We start from the raw sequence: 20,245 nt of genomic DNA on the forward strand, positions 1-20,245 counted from the left end.
TGCAGCCAGGGGCACGGAGCTGCTCTGCCCCTACCCTGAGATTGCTAGGGTAGGCTCAGGGCCCCACAGCAGCGTAAGCCAGTGGGAATGCAAATCTCACACTTGCTGGGGTTTTCCTTGCAACATGCGTCTCACGGGTCCTGCTGCTCCAACATGGTTGTCCAAGCACTGGAGCGAGAAAGCAGGTGAGAATCAAAGAACTGAATGGGGGCTGGAGGAGAGAACAGGCTCAAACCCAGCTGCATCTCCACATACCCCCTTCACCCAGCTGTCAGGTATGGCAATGAAATTGACAGCCAGTAAACACTGGACAAAATATTAGGAGCAGGCGTGTCCTGTGTCCCATCCAGGCCCTCCCAGCACTTCTGAGGATTTACAGATTTCTTTCAAGGTCGAGACAGCGGGCACAGAGTTGGTAACAAATGCACAAGTAGCTCGTGGAGCTTTTTACGGATTGATCTGGGTTTGGTTTGTGTAGGTTTGAAAGAAACAGTAAAAAAAAAAAACAAACCAGCTTACACATTCGGACTGGAAATAAGGCAAAAATTTGGAGCCGTCAGAACAATTTACCAAAATTTGCAGAGGCCTGGATGGTTTTCTAAAGGATCTGCTCCAGTTCAAACAGGAATGAACTCAGGGAAGTCCTATGGCTGGGGCCTCAAGCTGGATGCCCACAGTGGTCCCTTCTAGCCTTAGAATCTCTGAAAAAACCCTGCGGTAAGATGGGAAGCAGCTGGCACTTGCTGCATTCAGAGTGCCCCAAAAGTCAGGCTCTGCCCCTGGTTGGCTGGGTGGGTGCAGCTGTGGGGCCGCAGATGGCTCCGCAGATGGGAGCAATCCCAGAACGAGGGTCCTGAGATCTTGTCTGTCTGGGCAGCCGTAAGGGGGTTGGAAAAATCAGGTTGCCTGGCCACCTGCCCCCCAACCCCCCACCCAGTGGCAGAGTGTGTGCTGAGCCAGTTAGCGCTGCAGCAAATTATAGCTACCAAAGTGTGTAGGGTGCGGGGCTGAAGGTGATGGGCTACTCCGAGTGCAGTAACACCCAGCAGCTCCAGGCAAGATCAGGGCCCCCCAGGCATGGTGCGGCACACACAGAGGGACACACGACCCCCAGGAGCTGGAGTCTGCACTCACCTAATTTCACTGAAGCCCCAGTAGCCAGGAGTCAAGTTGAATCAACTCTCCCAGGTGCACCGAGCACTGGTGCTAGGGGGTGGGCTCCCCCTGCTGGCCATGTGTAGCAATGGCGGGCAACCGCATCGCAACTCTCACCACACCGGGTAACTTGAACCAATGAGATGCAGCAAGAAGGCAGCAGGCACTCAGGAGACTCTTGATGGGGAATAAAAGATACTTCGCTGGAGTATTTAATATCGCAGCTTCCTGTGCTGCACTTACAGCCACCTGAACATTCTCCTCTGCGAGCAGGGATGTGGGTACAGGTACAGGACTTGTCTCTTGTAGTACGCTGGCTTCAGCTAACGGCACAGCGCACGCAGCCCCAGGGGCCCAAACAGACCCCCCCATGTTGCACAAAGTGCAGCCTAGAGCCAGGAAGCAATAAAGGGTCAATGGGGCCAGGGAGCAGCCCAGGACATTAGCTTAGGGTGAAAGTGAATGTGCAAACCGAAGGGTCTCACAGCCCTGATGGAAGGACTGGGGCGTTCTCTGGGGCCACTACAGCTCCAGGCAGAAGCCCCAGAGCAGAGAAACAGGCAGAGGGGAGGACGGTTCTGACGTCTTCCCTGCATCACAGAGCTTCCCCTCTCACTCCACTAACTGCAGGAGGTTTCCCAGGCAGGATTTCTCTTGCCGCTGCTTTCCATCCATGATTTAATACAGTGCCTGCAACTCTGCTTAGCTGCTCTCCCCGGAAAGCTCTTCCTTCCCATTAACCCTCCCTCTGTTAGGGAGAGAGAGAACCCCAGAGAGTTCTGAATTCAAAGAGGGAAAAGCAAGAACTAGAGAAAGGGGGAACACGAGCCCCCTTCATTGCCTGCAAAGGGGTTTCTGCCACTCAGCTGCACAGCTGCTGCTGCTGGAGAACCAAGCTCATAAACTCACCGCATGGAGCTCTTGATCCAGACAGGCATAGTGGTAGGACTTCCTGCCTGGGCCTGTGAGAGCCAGTGGAGCTGAGACGATGTTTCAGTATACAGCCCCCACAGGAAATGAAATTCATTCCAGAGATCAATGCTATGAAGCAGCACCAGGCCTGTTGTCCTGGGGAGATTGTTCACTGTAGCTTACGTAGCTGAGCACATGACGCACACGATACCAGCTGCTAGTGGGCTTCCCACGGCAGTTCCTCACTTTAATTATAGATGAGACACAAACTACCTTAAGAGAGCAGCACGGCTGCTAAGTCACCTGCTCAGAATTTTGGAAGTAGCAGAATTAAGGCTGCTCCTGGAGCTTGCACACTGCAGGTGGACTCTTTAGTCTGACAGAGAAATTCTCCAAACAAGTCTCCAATGAGCATGAGAAAGATTATTTGGAGTCTTTGATCTTGGTCAAATTTTCATGGTGAGAGCAAAAGGCACATCCCTGACACAAGGGCAAACCACAAGGTCAATTATAAGTTCCTGTTCCCAAGCTTAGAAGTGCTAGAACTTCTCAACGAACACTGTTATGTTATGGAAACACATGGGCAAAACCATTTTTCCTTAGTCTCATTTTAGAAACTCTTTTCTTGGAAACGATTTTAGCTGAAACTTAAAACACAAAACAAAAAACAAAAAAAAAACAAAAATCACCTGCCAGGGACATTTCAGCCTGAATGGCTGAAGTTTGGCGAAGCCGCTCTCTGGGCTGCTTTGAGTAAAGGTGTTTTACTCAGATTTAGCTCAGGCCTCCTTAGGACAGTGTAACGTGGATCTAGATGTGACTCTGTACTACCCATAGCAGGACCCCCAAAGTAGCAAGTGGGCCCTCCTAGCCCCAACATCTGCTGAGGGGTTGAATTTCCAGGCCCCTCCCCTACTAGCCAAGAGAGGCTTGGCACAACCCCGTGCATCAAGTAGCTTTGCTCATGTGGTCATGACACGTTGTCATCTTAGAAGGTTGGTGTCTAGAACAGGAAGCGCAGCTGTGCAAAGTGGGGAGATGTTAGCAATATCAAACTAAACCATCTTTGCATAAAGGAGAAATCCCAACAGCCCCAGGGGGTAAAGTATCCCACACTGAACACCAGCCCCCAAAGCCAGATTCCAGCACAGTCACGCGCCACGCAGGAAAGGGGCCTTGTTACAGAAAAGCATCTGACTTGGTGGGAAGATCAGGCCCCTGCCATTAACTCTGCAGTGCAAGGCTCAGCACCCAAATTTACCCTGCAGGAAGGATGAGGGGAGATCAGGTTTTGTGGTGCAGTTACTTTTTCTGCCCCCAGCAGGATGGTTACAGGAGAGTCATTGGCCCATTTAAAGACTGTTAATCATTTCCTCAGCTGCCAATTCCCAGGGGCTTGTAAGAACTGGATTCAAGGAATAGAAAGATTGCACTTGAATGCAGCTAGAGCTGTCAGGGCTCAGAATGACTCAGTCTAGGTGTGCTGCTCATTACGGACCCACTCTGGGGGCTGTTGTATATTAGGGGTGGGCTTTGCTTTGTGCATTTCCTAAATGTAAACGTTCACACTTCATGTTGATTTTGTTTTTTGAAAAGAAATCCTGGGCTTTCTCCTCCCTTCCCTGGTACAGCATTCCTGGGTGCCCAAAGCATGTTCAGATCCTGTGGTGACTGGTAACCCAGCTACAACTCTAGACTGTCAGTTGCTCACTGGGCTAGTGCAAAACTGGCTTTGGGCTTGGCAGATTTCCTTCAAAACACACCTCCGTGCTGTTAAACTGCACCATGTCTGGGGCAGCGATTGGCTGGCGGGGTACACAGCACAATGGAGCCTCAACCCCCAGCGATTGCAAGAGAATAATCAGATCATGGCCACTATTTTTAAAGGCAGCCTGGAGTGTCTCTATTTAGACACTATCCAATGGCTTAAAATGTTTGCACCAAGGCTGAACATTTCTCAGTAAGGTCACTGGAAGCCCTGGCCTGACGGGAGATTGGCAATGCGCCGTGACAGAGCCAGTGCAGGCAGCCATTCGTGACAGCTAACTTGCAGTATGCATTGCTATGCTTTGAACAATTGTTTTGTAGCTGCAGGTTGTGGGATGAGACTTGCAGGCACTGAATACAGGTAGCAAACAGCAGGGGTTACTTTTCACACCAGCCAGGCTGTTCCCATTTATTAATGATAAAAATGGAAAAATTGGTCATTGTGGGTCCAACCAAGGGGGTTGATTGGTCTATTTCTGTACATGGTATTTCTATAGTTATGCACCTGATGGTCACGAACTTCACATTATCCTAAGCACAAGGATAATTCATCTCTGCCACCTTGGACCTGTCTTCTCTTGAGAGTGTAGATTCTCTGGGGGCAGGGACTATCTTACGTGTACAGCACGCACCACAAGAAGGACCTGATCTCAGTTGGGTGTTACCAGAATTTAAAAAAAGCAAACCCCTTAATAGAAAGAGAGAAGCCACGTGGGGAGTTACTCTAGAGGTTCACTGCACTGTTGCAGATGCATTGGTACCTGGACAGCAATGCATTTTACAGATCAACGATTGTTTTAACCCATCAAGGAAACTCATCAGCAGCAACCCATCCCCACAGCCATTTTCTCTCCCAAGACGTGGCTCAGCTTTTAGGGAAAACACCAGACACAGCTTGATCCAAATCATGATTCATCAGGTGTGTCACTGGCCAAGGGCTGGCACAGGATACCTTCGCTCTCCTTCCAAATGAGGCATATGAAGATGAAAGCGAGAGAGAACGCCTGAAGGAGCAGCCCGAGCCCCATGTCACTTCGATCCCGCATGCTCTGCTGAAGCTCAGCCTGTGGCAACGGCATCAGTGTTTCTCGTCTTGATTAATAGGAGGGAGGATGACAGTCCAGACAGCCATCGCTGTGTTGGGATTACCCCTTTCACCTAACTAAGGAATAAAGGGCCTTCACTTATACCTCACTCTCGCTCTTGGGCAGAGGCCAACATTTTTGCATTTAGGTACCTAAATTTAGACATCCACATTTAGGCAGCTAAGTAGAAGCAGCCTGATCTTCAGAAACGCCAAGCACCCGCAGGTGCTAATGACTTCACAGAGTGGTGGTGAAGTCAATGGGACCTGAGCGTTCAGTACCGAGGCAGGAGCCTCAGTGCAGTCACTGTCTGTTCCACGTTGTATTGAGCTGTAAAGGCTCAGAGGACCTTTCCCAGTCCCACAGAAGAGCTCTGGGTAACTTGAAAGCTTGTCTCTCGCACCAGCAGAAATGGGTCCAATAAGAGAGTACCTCAGCCACCTTTTCTCACAGATCACACTTTTCACATATGGACAGTGAGCGTCTGAAAAGGCCTCACGCTCTGATGTTGATGGGTTTTGCCAGTAACTGGACCAATCAGAGTAAATCACTTAATGGTTTTATTTTTGCCTATGAAAACATGCAGGTTTCTTCACAATATTTCACACCACCAATTTCCCATGTTAAGGTTCTCTGAGTTCATCCCGAGTATTTCACGCAGATGTCAACATGGCAATCTGAGTCTGACCATAGCACGTACATACCTTGGCTAGCCGTCGTCTAGCCATCTTGGATACCAACAGCAGCAAAGCCACTGCAGCACGGACTTCAGACGGGCTAGCTCCACCAGGTATGATGTACCCTGGATCCTGGACAAGGTTGGACAGCCTGTGCTGAAGTCTATGCTGTTGCAGCTTTACTGTTATTGGAGGTAGCTAGATCAAAACTAGCTCAGGTGTGACTACATGGGCTGCAGTGCAGACATATCCAGAGTCCTCCAGGCCAGGGTGAGATCCCAGGCCCAGCAGTACCTCTGCACATGGACAGCATTGCCAACTCTTGCAGTTTTATCAGAAGTCTCATGATATTTGTTGCTTTAAAGTCCAAGCTCCTGGAGTCTTGGGATCACATAAGCAGCTCAGCTTTTGTTTCTAGCCTTCATGGACAGAAAGGCTTGAAAATAGGATGCCCTAAAGGTTCTGAAAACAGAAGGTAAATAGACACTGAAAAATTATTTTTATCTCAAATATTTGAGGCCTGGCTCATGACTTTCGAGCATGTGGGGTTGGCAGTACTGCAGGGTTCACTCCAATACCTCAGTATCAGAAGAGGTAGGTAACCTCATGGTATGAAAACCCTCAGCAAAAGTAGCCTGTAACCAGGATGCTGGCTCTTTAAGCCAAATATATGCAGCCTTGTGATGAATTCTTAAACCTCCAGTGGAAAGAGGAACCGGGAGAAACAAAGTGGAAGGGAAGGAAAAGGGAGAGATACAAGAGAAGGAGACAGAAGCAAAATAAAATGGGATGCAGACCCTGCAGGGAAGGAAGGGGGGAATGGAAACCGGGAATCACTTAGCATGAATGTGAGTTGAATGCTACTGGTCCCCACTTGCAAACCTGGGTGCCTAAATCCATATTTAGGGCACAAAAATAGCAACCTGGTTCGCTGAGGTGCCAAGCACCTTCAAACCCCACTGCAGAGCCTGGGAACTGCAGGCACTCAGCACTTCTGATAACCAGGCTGCTTTTACTAAGGTCCCTCACCATGGATTTTTAGAAACCTAACTTTAGTCCCTGGGTTTGAAAGTGTTTGTTATGCTGATATATTGACATGGTCTAATCTAGACTTAGGGGGCTGGGTGGGGAGGAAGACAGGGTCCTACCCCAGGAAGTGTGGAGATGTATTAAAAAGGAACAGGCCCATAAAGCTTGGCTAGTGGCCCATCTCCTTGCGCTAATGAACATCCTATGCATGGTGCAAACTGCCATGAGCTGATGCAAAGATGGGACACCTCTGGGAAATGCTGCATGTTCCCTTTAAGCTTCTGCGCTTCACCTGATTCCACAGTCAATAACTGATGGCTACAATTTCACTCACCTGTATGTGTTCCTAAGTCTGTCCTCTCTCCACTGAGTAACAGTTGTACAGTCATTCAGGCCTGGCCCCAGTCCCACTTTTACCGCAGAATTAAGGGATGAGTTTCCACCTCTTCCATGTCTACACCCCTGCCTCCCGCCCCACCCACCACTCGAGCATTTCTCAGTCATCTTGCCACCTTGTATGCAGGGTCTGAGCAGCTGCTTTGCAGAGATTGTCCTTGAAGCTGCTTATGGTGCATAGCTCAATTGCATATTTTACTGTTAAAGGTGAACGAGTGCACCTTACGGATGGAGGATGTTTCTAAGGGCCTTTGGTTGTAAGAAGTTGGGTTTTGTTTAACAGAAAAATCAGAATGATGGAGATCTCACTTCCCTCTTTTTGCTGGGGAACTGGACCCGACTGTTCATTATTAGAACATTTCTGAACTAGAATAACTATGCTCCCAATAGAACGCTCTGGAAGCCTTTTTATAAACACACGGACAAACTGGTCGGTTACCCCAGATCAAATTAAACAACAGAAATGAATCTGTGTTCCCCAGGGAGGTCACAATGGGCTGAAGCCAGAACTGGAGCTTGTCCTGTTCTCAACTGAGTCAGGACCAGGTATTTCTAATGCAGAAAAACAAAACCAGAAGGAAATTTCTGGTAAGCCTTTGAGACCCACGGGAGTGATAAAGGGGACAGAACATTTTCTGTGCTTTTAACTTCATCTTTAATGCAAGAGGCTCAGCAGAAGGGAAAGACCCATCCCAAGGCTGACCTACCATGTGTCTGGTTGACTTGGGAGGGGAAGAATCAGGTCTGTTTTGCACTATTCTACACCCTGCTAGACAGACAGAGGCAAAAGTTAAAACACTGTTTTATTTTATCCATTTATAAATACTGTTGTGTTTACAAGCATCATATAGCTGTGAATATTATTCCCAAACTTTCAAACACATAATACTATATAACAACCACCAGTAAAACAAATCATTCGTCTTAGGGTTTGAAAGGCCACTCAAAGTTGCATAAAAATACATTCTTCTCCACCATTTCATAAGCTTTCTCCAAGTAGTGTATTTACAACGAGCTGTAAAACTCTCCTTACGAAAGGTAAGTACAGCAGACGTACTGCTTGGAAAGGTGACGCACCAACACCACAGTCAATTCATCTCTTCCAAGGGTTAGCATTCGAGGGGCGAGCACACTCCCTGGCAAACGCCTGGCTTCCTCGACAGGATATGCTCAAGAAAAACAAAGCTCATCAGATGTTTTGCCCTGCTGCAGCCAAAGCATTGCCCAGGGAACTATTTAAAGAACCACATCAATCAAGTAACCAATTCTCACCTCAGGCAGAATTAGGGGATTGGCCTTTAGGGGAAAGAGACTTATGGAGGAAGAAGAATCAACCCTAAAGCTGGTCTGCATTTCAGGTGCAGCCTTCTGTGAACTGCTCATGGGATGCTCCTAGGGCCTGGAGACTCCACAGTACCTCAAAGCTGGGTCTAATTACAAACACTGCAGTGAACTAAGCAGTCATTCAGGAAATTGCCATTGCGGATTTTTTCCAATCCTATTTCAATCCTCCCCCTACCTTTTTTTAAAGGCCATTTTACTTTCTCCGCTAGAACCCACTTCAGCTCCCACATCAATCCATCTTTTCAGAGGGCAGTGAAAGCAGAGAGAATCGAGGAGAAATACTGGTTCCAAACAGTTTCAAGACCTGCTCCGTGCTTCTGGATGGTAACAGTCCAATGGGAAAGGGAATAACCGAGATGGAAGTTTGGAAAAAGGAAACCTACTGCAAAACAAAGGATTGTGAATCCAGCCAGAGTCGATCTGGAAGTGTCAGACAAGAACTCCAGCTTCAGAGATTCCTCTCACCAACGACAGCTGCAAAGCTCGGACAGTCTTCTCTCTCTTCGCCTTCCTGCAGTCTAGTATGGCTGATCAGCCTGTTAACAGCAACAGCAGGCCGACATAGGCCTTCCACAGCCTACATTCGCAGGGAGTGACCAGTCACTACCAGATCCTTTTACTCCGGAACAATTGCAGGTGAATGTCAGACTGGGGGCAAGACAACTCTTCCTCCCTCTGAAATGGGCTCTGGACAAGTCTATGCAAGAGAACTCCGGTGCATCAAAAGACCTGATCACCAGCTAGCAAAAGGGAGCATTTCTTCAGTATGTTATTGCCAAGGACACAAAACAAAGCAACCCTATACACTGATGCTGGGGGCTCTGAATTAGGGAAGCCCTGGATGGTTGAGAACACGTACCTTTTCCACACAGCCATATTTTGTGGACCACCTCCAAATTCTGTTCAGCATCACAAAGATCCCAGACCTAGATTCGTTTTCAACACCCAATCGTGGTAAGGATAGCTCCCTTGCTGGCTCAGTGCAAATCTGCATTTTATTTATCCCAGTGAAGTCATTTGGAATTTTTCCAGCGGTTCCCTCACTCAGAGCCAGAAAGAAGGAGATAACACTTAAGCACTATGAACATATCGGCAGTGCAATAGCCTAGAAAAAGTAATAGGAGCTACGGCATTTGGTGGAGGAGGACAGGAAAGGAGAGAGAAGTGGAAACTTTAAAGCATATGTACAACATGACCAGCATTTCAAAGCGTGGCCTGAGACTCCATTACCCCTGGAAGTTAGAGGCTCAACCGAGCTGATGGATGAATGAGACAAATCCAGGAAAACCTAGCCTTCGTCTCTGAGGGCTTATCAGTTGCTGGACACTCACCCTAGCTATTGCAGTCAGCAGGGAGAAAGTTCTCTATTAGCAATGGAAAGATTTCTTCAACCTATCCTGGGCAAACATGGTCAAGTTCTTACCAGCTTGCTCAGCCCCAAGCATGATGGGTAGAATCAGGGTTGGAATGTTCTTTCCCCTGCAGGGGGCTGAAGTGTGTTATGGTCTGACAAGCTTTGTACAGAATGGCTTTGAAAACAACCTAACTTGCTTCCCACCAACTAGACTCTAGCACTAGAGTTCACGCCCTTAAATCAGGTCCTTCCAAACAGAGTTGGGACTGAACTGACCTTTCACCAGTGGACACGTCACAATTCAAAGAGAACAATACAATACCTGTGTCACGTGCACTTTGTCCACTGACTGATTATTGGTCATACTCCAGTGTCTTATGACTGACAGCTGTAAGGGAGAAAGACCTGTAATGGCTGGTGAAAGCCCAAACCAACTGGGTATTATCTGCCGCACTTTATGATGAAATGGAGGTGCTGTAAAATTACCTGGAGACTGTGCCAGCCAATCCGATTTCTGTATGGCCGACTTATTCACTGATCAAAACTAAAAAGACACAAAAACCCTTAACCAGTCTGAAACCAGCTTATTTGTAAGAGTGCAGTACACTTATAAAAACCTGCACCATTGCAGATAAGTTGCTCTCTGATTGGCTGAGGCACATTTGGCCTGCTCTCTAGACTAATCAATTCACTACTTCAACACACAGCAGATCAGTATTGGTACAGTGAGCTGCTGTCACCGCTGTCCCACATCAATATCCATTAGATAAAATCCCCAGTCACATGGTGTAACAGAACTGAAGCCACACTGACAATACACCTATCCTATACAGATTCCGCTTTGCCTCTGTTCTCTTTTTAAAAAATGCATTGTCCTTTAATAGCTCAGAGGTCACTCCCATGCAATGACCTCCAATTCATTCATGTTTACTCAAAAATATAAACGCCCACCTTAATCTCCAGCCAATACAGCCCATCACTCCAGATCTGTCCCACACTGGCAGCTTTCAAGACTAGCTACATTCCCTATGCAAGTGGAGAGTGCTTTTTTGCAAACTCCAGCACCCCTGGTACACCTCTTAGCAAGCTTTCGATTTCACCCCAAACTCTCCTTTGACAAACAGACCCAATCCCACTTCAATAAACCCTAGCTTCGCAATTTGTGAGCAATGGAACTGAAAACTGAGTCCATGCTAAAGAACATTTCTTCCTCATTTCAGGTTATGTCTGTGGTCCTTTGTTACCTACATGGCCCAGTTAGTCAAAGGCAGAGTAGCACAGAGCTTGCAGCATAAGGATTTATAAGAGATATAAAAGCACTTCAAAAGATGCAAGGGTATTTCTGAAGTTCAGCTTTGATGCAAGTCTTTTTTGGGTGGCAAAGTAGCTGTAAGAGGCAGAGGACTTCTCTCTCAATTTAAACAGAATTCTCACGCACACCCTGCACTGTCCACATTTCCCAAGTGTGTTTAGAATACACAGATCTAAACTTCCACGTTTTCCTCCTCACCAAGTTTCTATTTGACAGAGAAAATTCTAGGAGTCACTGCAATGCTAGGTCATCTGTGCACACAACCTGGCTAAAATCTAATCCTTGCATGCGAAAAAAATGGAGCATTTTTTATCCAGAAGAAACACTTCTCTAGATTTCACTGCCAGTTAAAAAGACAGGTGTAAATTTTGCTTGTTATGGGGAAATAATTTACCAGGAAAGCCTGCTAGATAAATTAAGAAGCACATTAAAACTGTCCCTCAGCTACTGCAGCTGCAAGTTATGCTAAGTTTCTTGGATAAAAATGAGTTCACCCCCAAGCAATTGCTTGGAAAAAGCTCTAGTGCATTCTAGGGGAGACCACTGGCAAATGCTATGGATTAAAACAGGGAACATTTTTAAAAAACTGCTTTCTATGCACTCTGCCTTGAGCGTAGAAAGCCGTGTGTCTTGCACTGTATCTCCTCAGTGGGATAGTTAAGTCAGCTGAGCCCAAGAAACAGTCTGACCAAGCTGGAGTACAACAGCATTGTATTACTATGAAACGCTTGTGGCTCTGGCTGGTCAATGACATTAAATTGTTGTTCTGAGTTCTAACCTAGACAGAGATTAGGATGATAAACATAGTGCTAAAACAGATACCTAATTTAAAGTGTCTTGGCTTCACACGGTACTACATGAGATTCATGTCTCTTGCATCCCATATTACCTATTGCAGATTCTTCGTTAGGATCAAATGCAGTAAAGAAGAAGGATTCCCTGAATTTTGCCTTTTTAATGGTCCAGGTAGGTAGTGGCAAACTCATAGTGCAGAATGGAATACTGCAGACTGGGTTGAAAAAAGCAGTGGTTCTTGTCCAATGGAAAACATGTTGGTGAGCGACTCGCAATAGCATACCAGCCAGCTGAAAGACATTGCCCTCCGCAGGCCACTGACAGGTGTAGAACCTCTACCTCCATATACATAGGAAGTGAGCAAGCTCCTGTCACATCTAGACTTAACAGTCCAAATCTGAAGTAAGCAGTGGGCCATAAAATGAAAATTCCAGGGGGATGGGGAAAACCCCAGAGAACAATTGCTTACAAGAGGAGAGCAGCACTTGGGTGTGAGGAATTAAACCAGATAAGCATTTGACCATTTAAATTCCTGATGCTATGAAGTTCTAGAAGGAGTAAAATGGATCCCTGGCTCAGAGACAGTGCTATGCAGAAGGCCCAGGTGCCATGATTGATTTTGAGCTCTTCCCCTCCTGACTAGATGTACTGCAGTTGCAAGAACTCAATGCGTTCGGAGGAAAAGTGGTGTCTCCCGTCACACACAAGTAATGCCACTGAGGCTCTGAAGTGGGTCTTGTCATCCTGCTCAGCTGAGAGGACGGTGGATGCACCACAGGAGTTGGAGAGTAGGTGCAAAACCAAGTTTTGGATACAAAAAATAGAAGGGAGATAAGAAACTCTGCCTCAGGCCAACACCTACTGATGCAATAACCAAGATGCTAAAGACGGAGTTAGACTTTACCCTGTTGAGCAATTAAGAGAATAATATCCATGTTCAAGTTACTCATCTGTCCCTGTCAACATAGTAGTTAGACTCACATCATCTGCGCCAGTGCTGGAGTCTCTGAACAAGGAGGATCCCTTCCCGAACCCACCACAAATAGTCCTCTAACAGTAGGCTCAGCAGATGTGTTAACAAGTTAATGCCCGGCTTCCACTGGAAGCTAGAAAGAGATGTGTGTAACATCTGGAGGAGTCACCTTCTTAATGCCTTTGGAAGCGGAAATTTCCAAATTGTTCTAAGTACATAGGACATGAAAGAACCCTTTGAGGTTTTCATCCAGGTCAAATCCTGTTGTTAGCTTCCAGCAATCAAAAAACAGTTTACCCCACAGATCTGGTTACCAGTACACACCTCACACTGGCTCATTCTGGCCACTATTAAATGAAAACAATTACACCCTCTAATGACATGGAGCTGGCAACTGATCACTGCTTAAGGTTTCTCAACCTTGCTGTATTAGCTGTGTCAGGATTTGCCATCAAAGGCTGGACTACCCTTTTTGTAGCCAAATACGGCCTCTCCACCCTCACCCCCTATAAAGCCAACTCAAAATACACTTGTATTTTCATTTGTTTTTGCTCTTGTTGGAAATTAAAGCAAGCACACCAGACATCTGCTTTGAGTACTTTGCAGAGTGCTATCCTGTAAGTAACACTAACAGACAAATGCTCGTCCTGTTGCTACTGGAAGAAGATGGGGGTTGGTTACTTGTGCATGCGTACCTCCCTGCATGGATATTCACACCCAGATTTGTTACATGTGCATATGAGGGCAGCAGGTGACCTCTGCTGCTTCAGTTTCTCCTTCATCAGAGACCCCGGCCAATATCAGTGATGAATCTTATTACAAGAGGAAAGAGCCCAGATGCAATTAGCAGATGCTATTACCTGGATAGTAACTGAGATAGCAACTGTGGAAGGAGTACAGAGTGACCCACGATCGCCTGGGCTGCAGAAACAAAGCATGGGCAAAAGGGGGGGGAGGGAGGGTCTGAAACTGGGATTCAGAAATGAAGATAGCAAACATTTAAAATCGTACATTAAATAGAGAGTCAGCTACTGGGACGATAGGAGAACAGAGCCTCCGTGCAAAGCAGCTGTCGTCACAGTCTGACACAGAAACGAGTCCTTGTGGCTTTCACAGCATCACATTGTAACCGGACCCCCAACGCCAAGTGGGCAGCTGACGTACATCCTCAGTGTACAGCTCCCGCTCATGTCCCCCCAGCTCCAGCTACAAAGGTTCTGGACCCGTCAGATCACTTTGACAGAGTCATTTCTGTATCGCTTATTACAGTAGAAGCTTCTCTGCTCCAGACTGGAGTCCAATGTGGACAAGGCTGGGTTTGTGGCAGGAAGTTTTGGCAGCTCAAACCCAGTTCTCATGTTTCTTTTCCCCTTGAATAAAATGTCCAAGATACCACGACATGCTTAAATTAAAATAATAAAATGGCTGAGGGGTGCATTCAGAGGGGTGCTAAGGGAATGTACAATGAGGGGACCGGACAGGGGAGTGCGAGGCGCATTGTTCCCATGGCTGAAAGGCTTGCTGTACTTTTGATTGGAGGGCAAGAGGCGGTTGGGGGCTGGGTGGCAGGGTTGGCAGCTTGTGCACAGAAGCCCCCTCCTTCCTTCCTTCCCTCCGACGTCCTACTTGGAGAGTTTGCTGATGACACGGATGAGTGCTCCATTTTCATCTTTCAGCCTCTGATTGTCTGACTTCAGCTCTGTCAAAACCTGCACAAAGACAAAGGCAGGGCAAGGGTTACACGGCTCATTCTTACCGTCACAAAAGCCTCACCAGGCTAATGGGAGCCAGTGGCCGGTGGAGAGGAACATACACACTGAATTACAGCAGTTCAGGAGACTCAAAGCTGGAGTGACAGGGGATGAGCGCGGCCTGCTTTCAGTACTGAACACTTCGCATCTGCTGCTTGCTTATGAGATGTTCCAAAACCTCTGCAATTCTGATCAGCCCATTCGAGAGATGCGAACAGGTGCGGCCACGGAGGCAGCTCTCTGGAATGACAGTGCATGGACGAGCCAAAGGACTCAGACTGGGAGGTTCGCAGACAGCATTCTTTCTTAAAGTTATGCCAGCACTACATGAAATGAGTTAAGCAGCAGGACAAAGGCAGGGCTAGGATGAGGGAACCATTTTAGAGCTTGATCATTAGATCGTGAATCGATTGCCAATGGCAAGTTATGATTGACAGACTGACTTTGAGGGTGACCTGAAGTATTTTTAGAAAGTTACGTGCATGCCCTGGTTTTGCCTCTTTATGGTAGACAAGGGAGACCAGAAAGGTCTATGTTAATAGCGTCCACACTATGCTCTCCCATTGCCTCACCCTATTCTTCTCAATCTGGTAGAGTGCATGAGTCGACGGGAGAGCGATCAGCGGTCGATTTAGCAGGTCTTCACTAAACCAGCTAAATTGACCACCAATGCGTCAATCCCTAGGTAAATGTACAGAAGCCCTTAGAAAAATTTCAGATGCAAGTCTGGGCTTCCCTGACTTTTCTGTGTATTGCAAGCTTTCATATTGCACCTGAAGGAGGAGGAAGACATTGACAGAGCAAATCCTCCCTTCCTGTACAGTGTTCATTAGTAATTTCAGTTAATAGGTGTTAAAAATCAAAGCAGTGGCAGACTACTCCCTTCTCCTCTTGGGATGTCATTGCACCAGTCCTCCAGGGTAAACAGTATGTTTTCAAAGCCTTCCAGGCCACACAAAGCAGAAAGAGGCACAAACCCATTTTTTCCCTTGCAGATCAACTGTAAATGGCCAAGTCAGAAATTCCAGGTAGAGGACAGGGCAGTTTACATCCAACAAGTTTAGTCTTGTCTACACTAAACTGTGCTACGAAAAAATTCTCATGGCTCACACTGGTATAGATTAAGCGCTGGACTCATGGCTGCTACAATCGTTTGAAAACTGGATAAGTTGATGACGATAGGCAACACTGATAAGTTATCCATGTCAATTAATATCAATGTCGAGATGGATTTTAAAAACCTGGGAAAGTCCTCCAAACAAAATCACAAATCTTTAAGAATCCGTTGATTTTGCTCAAGCATGGACAATCCAGCATACCCATAAGGAGCCAAGAATTCACTAGCTAACATGCAAACTCAGTTCATACCACAAACAGCTACTGGAAAAACAACAACCCTACTGCCTCATTAGATCACCTACATTAACACTGCTGCCAACAGACAACTCCCAAGAGTGAAACACACCATTATACACTATTTTCACTTAAGCAATTCCCTCCATTAACAGTGAAGGCAACAAAGCAGGCTTAAACAACTACAAATCTACACTACCCCCACAAATGTCTACCACTGCACAACGGCATTCAGCATGCCAAAGAGAAGGTAACCATGCCATGTTGTCGGAATTAAATGCTGCATGATTTGTATGAGTGAAGGAGGCTTACCGTGGTTGTGGGTTGCAAGGGTGGGGTGGGGATTTAATGAGTGATCTTTTGCTTTGAATGGCTGTGCTGGTGGTCTGTGTGTTGCTTTGAAAGGCAAGCATTTGTTTGGAGTATTTTTATTGGCATTTAAGCAATTTTAAGCAGTTTTACCAATAAAAAACCAACTATGTGTATATACTTGATCATAAGCTGGTTCGTTTATAAGCCGACCCCCTCAAGATGGATAAGTAAAAATAAATTTTTTTTTTACCTGTTCATAAGCCGACCCTATAATTCAGGGGTCAGCAAACTTTGGCTCCCAGGCAATCAGGCTAAGCTGCTGGTGGGCCGAGATGGTTTGTTTACCTCCAGTGTCCACAGGCACGGAAGTAAACCTAAGCAAACAAAGTGTCCTGGCGCGCCAGCTGCTTACCCTGATGGGCTGGGACAGCAACTGGTGGGGAAATGTTTTGAGGGTGAGAAGCTGGGAGTCAGGGGAGTAACACCTGTGACCACCCCCCACATGACCCCCACCCCTAGCCCAGGACCCCTACACTCTCCCCATCCCATCCTTTCCCACCTTATCTGGGACAGGCCAGGGGAGGCTGCCTCTGGCCTGGCTGGAGCTGCTCTGGCAGGCTGGGTGGCGCGGCAGCAGCATGTTCCAGCAGGCTGGGCCGGGCGGCACAGCCTCAGTGTGCTCCGTGGGGCCAGGCAGCACGGCCACAGCCTGTTCTGGGGCTGGGGCTGAGCAGCATGGCTGCAGCCTGCCAGTCCCAGAGCTGCAGCTGCTTGGGAGGCTGCAGGGAGAGCAGCGTGGCCAGAAGCAGAGAGACTCTGGTCCCGCCTCTTCTCTTCTGGCTCTGCTGTCTCTTCTTGCCCCCCTCTGTGGATGGTTGGGGGGAGTGCTGCGTCCCACTTCTCCCTCTCTATACCCCCTTCTCTGGTGCTTCCCTTTCTTACTAAGGAAATCAGCTTATGAACGAGTATATACGGTAACTTGCTACTGTTAGGGGGCTTGAAGGGGACAGTTAGGATTTACATTTTTAGTTCTCTTAATTTTAACACTGAGCAAGAAAAAGCACGACAGAAGAGACCTAACTGCATGGCATGTGATGCGCAAAGCTGATCGAAACAGACAACTTTGGAGCTTTCAAACAGTAATTGCTCTGCAGTAAATTTAACAATTGTGAAAAAAGCAAATGCATCTTGCATGCCTCCTACCTGCTCATGTTAACCTTTTAACAGATTGCTTGGGGGATATTGTAAATACTGCATTAAAGTCCCAGTCAACACGTGCCCTTCAAAACACAGAGGGGGACAAACGGTTTCCTTAGACAAGTAAAGTTAAAAAGAACACAGCTTTCAGCTGCTAAGTGCCAGACTTTTATAAACAGCTTTCTCATTTAAGATGTGTAATGCTTATTCACAGTCTCCACAGGAGGATGTTAACTCTGACTTCAGATAATCCTGGTGTCACAGGCAGTGAGTATTAGTTGCTAGCTACTGACTTCTGATACAGCTCTACCAAGGTGAAATAAGAGCGACTCATAGTACCTGGTATGATCAATTACATGCTGCAATAAATGCTCCCACTTTAAGATATAATGGATGGTGCTGGCAAACTCACTGGAATTTAGAAAATGAGTAACACGTCCATTTATCAGCATTAAGAGTCCCAGGAAAGCATGAGGTTTTGAGTAGCAGTTTGTTATCCACTCCAGCCCCTGCTGTGTCCTCTGCTCAGGAGTTTTTGAGGAAGGGGAGGAGGGGTTGAAGTCTTCGGCCATGTCTACATCTAAAATTTTGCAGCGCTGGTTGTTACAGCTGTATTAGTACAGCTGTATAGGGCCAGCGCTGCAGAGTGGCCACACTTACAGCAACCAGCGCTGCAAGTGGTGTTAGATGTGGCCACACTGCAGCGCTGTTGGGCGGCTTCAAGGGGGGTTCCGGGAACGCGAGAGCAAACCGGGAAAGGCGACCAGCTTCGCCGCGGTTTGCTCTCGCGTTCCCCGAACCCCCCTGCAAACCTCAGGGAAGGAGACCTGCTTGCTCGGGGTTCCGGGACCGAGAGAGCAAACCGGGGAAGGAGACCAGCTTCGCCGCGGTTTGCTCTCGCGTTCCCGGAGCCACCCAGCAAACCGCAGGGAAGGAGACCTGCTTGCTCGGGGTTCCGGGACCGAGAGAGCAAACCGGGGAAGGAGACCAGCTTCGCCGCGGTTTGCTCTCGCGTTCCCGGAGCCACCCAGCAAACCGCAGGGAAGGAGACCTGCTTGCTCGGGGTTCCGGGAACGAGAGAGCAAACCGGGGAAGGAGACCAGCTTGATTACCAGAGGCTTCCTCCTTCCACGGAGGTCAAGAAAAGCGCTGGTAAGTGTTTACATTGGATTACCAGCGCTGGATCACCAGCGCTGGATCCTCTACACCCGAGACAAAACGGGAGTACGGCCAGCGCTGCAAACAGGGAGTTGCAGCGCTGGTGATGCCCTGCAGATGTGTACACCTTCAAAGTTGCAGCGCTGTAACTCCCTCACCAGCGCTGCAACTTTCTGATGTAGACAAGCCCTTCCATTTATACAGGACGATGCTCTCCAATCTCAAGCCCACACATGGAAAATGCACCCCTGGAGTATGAGTGATTTGGAAAAGCGACGAGGCCAGCATCTCCGAGGTGAGGCAAAGAGCGGAGAAGCCAAACGCAGTTACTCTAAACTCTGTGGTCAAACACAGAACTGTATCATGCTGGAAAGTTGGGTTTTTTAAGAGTGGGCGGGAGGGAATCCTTTGCCCACCACCCCTCTGCCACATGCTGTGTTTTGTGCCACAGGCCTACCAAACACCTTCATGGAGAGTTAAAAGGGGCAAGGGACAGTTCAGACAATAACAGTAAAGACCTGCCTGGAATAGAGGAAGGAGGCGAGGTGAACTGGAGGGGAAGAAGCTATAGCTCTTCTGATTCTGGGGGCTCGGTGGCCGCTGAGAGCCTGGCTACGACCCGGGTCAAGGCCCTGTTTTCAGCCAACAGCTGCTCATTCATCTGCCTCAGGGTGTGAATCTGTTTGAGCTGGTGGAGGTTCTGCAGAGAGTGAGACACAGAGTGGACAGAAAGACAGACAAAACAGACCAAGGATATAATAGGCCACAAGTGTGAATTTAGTTCACAAACACTAGAAAAAAAGAACAGCAATGTGAGTGAAGTGGAGAGATGTGAAAGCACACAAGAGGCTGGACAACACACTGAAGAATTAGAAAGGAAGCCTCAGGCACCATCCATTCTGCTACAGGCTAAACCCACTCAAACAGCTGTTTTAAGAATGGCAGCGTTCTCTTGTAGGTTGTGTTCCATCTTACTGTCCTTGAAAGCCACATATGGTAACCCTGGACACGGTACCTGAACTTTCCTTGCAATTTACTAATTTGACATCAGTGACTCAATGGCCACAGGGACCATGGTTTTGAAAGCAGCTCAGGGGCAACTAAGACTCTCTAACCCTTCCGCTTCACATGACCTCCTGCCCAAACAAAAGCAGCTTTGTGTAGTAAAGCAGGTTCTTGTAGTGGAGCTGCGTAGAGGAACTTTAAAAATACAGATTGCAACACACACTAACTCTACTGTCCTTCACTCTCCAGCCTGCAGAGCTATTTCCAACAGCTAAGGGAAGGCTAACCTTACAGTCCTGCCTCTCACTCTACCCAAGTACCAGCCATCCCCATACTACAACTAAAGCACGTGCATAGTTCTATCAATGCATCTGCTGCAGCCCTGCAATTTCATCCTGTGTACCTCACCACTCTGCCACCCTGAACGGCATCATCCTCTACTCTGGTGCCTGGTCACCTACTATTCATGCCAAAGTGCATGTATGTGTTCGTGCATCCCTGCCGAGATCATCACTCAATTCTTCTCTCAGCCACCCAAGCTAAATTTGAGCCCCGATCTCAGTCAGTGAAAATTCAGTGCCTCAAGCCACCCAGTGCCCAACGAATTGGTCATTTTTAAATAGAAAAATATATTTCTTCCTGAACAGTGCTGCACTAAATAGCACCCTGA

The 20,245-nt window shown here is 47.6% G+C and overlaps 1 protein-coding gene across 4 annotated transcripts in view; it reads right to left on the minus strand.

Annotated features, from left to right (window-relative positions):
- Window positions 1–7,806: 7,806 nt before the first annotated feature.
- PPP1R12B (protein phosphatase 1 regulatory subunit 12B) overlaps window positions 7,807–20,245 on the minus strand; it is a 161,658-nt gene continuing 149,219 nt past the window's right edge. For 3 of the 4 annotated variants that reach the window (XM_030561182.1, XM_030561181.1, XM_030561185.1), the window contains one exon: window positions 7,807–14,508. In XM_030561182.1, coding sequence (XP_030417042.1) covers window positions 14,422–14,508 — 87 coding nt within the window. In that variant the 3' untranslated portion in view covers window positions 7,807–14,421. Of the gene's footprint in view, window positions 14,509–18,927; window positions 19,271–20,245 lie in introns of those variants that run through there. The other variant, XM_030561186.1, reaches the window with a different exon arrangement.

The sequence above is a fragment of the Gopherus evgoodei genome, chromosome 4 (assembly GCF_007399415.2).
Source record: "Gopherus evgoodei ecotype Sinaloan lineage chromosome 4, rGopEvg1_v1.p, whole genome shotgun sequence".
NCBI classification, from domain to species: domain Eukaryota; kingdom Metazoa; phylum Chordata; order Testudines; family Testudinidae; genus Gopherus; species Gopherus evgoodei.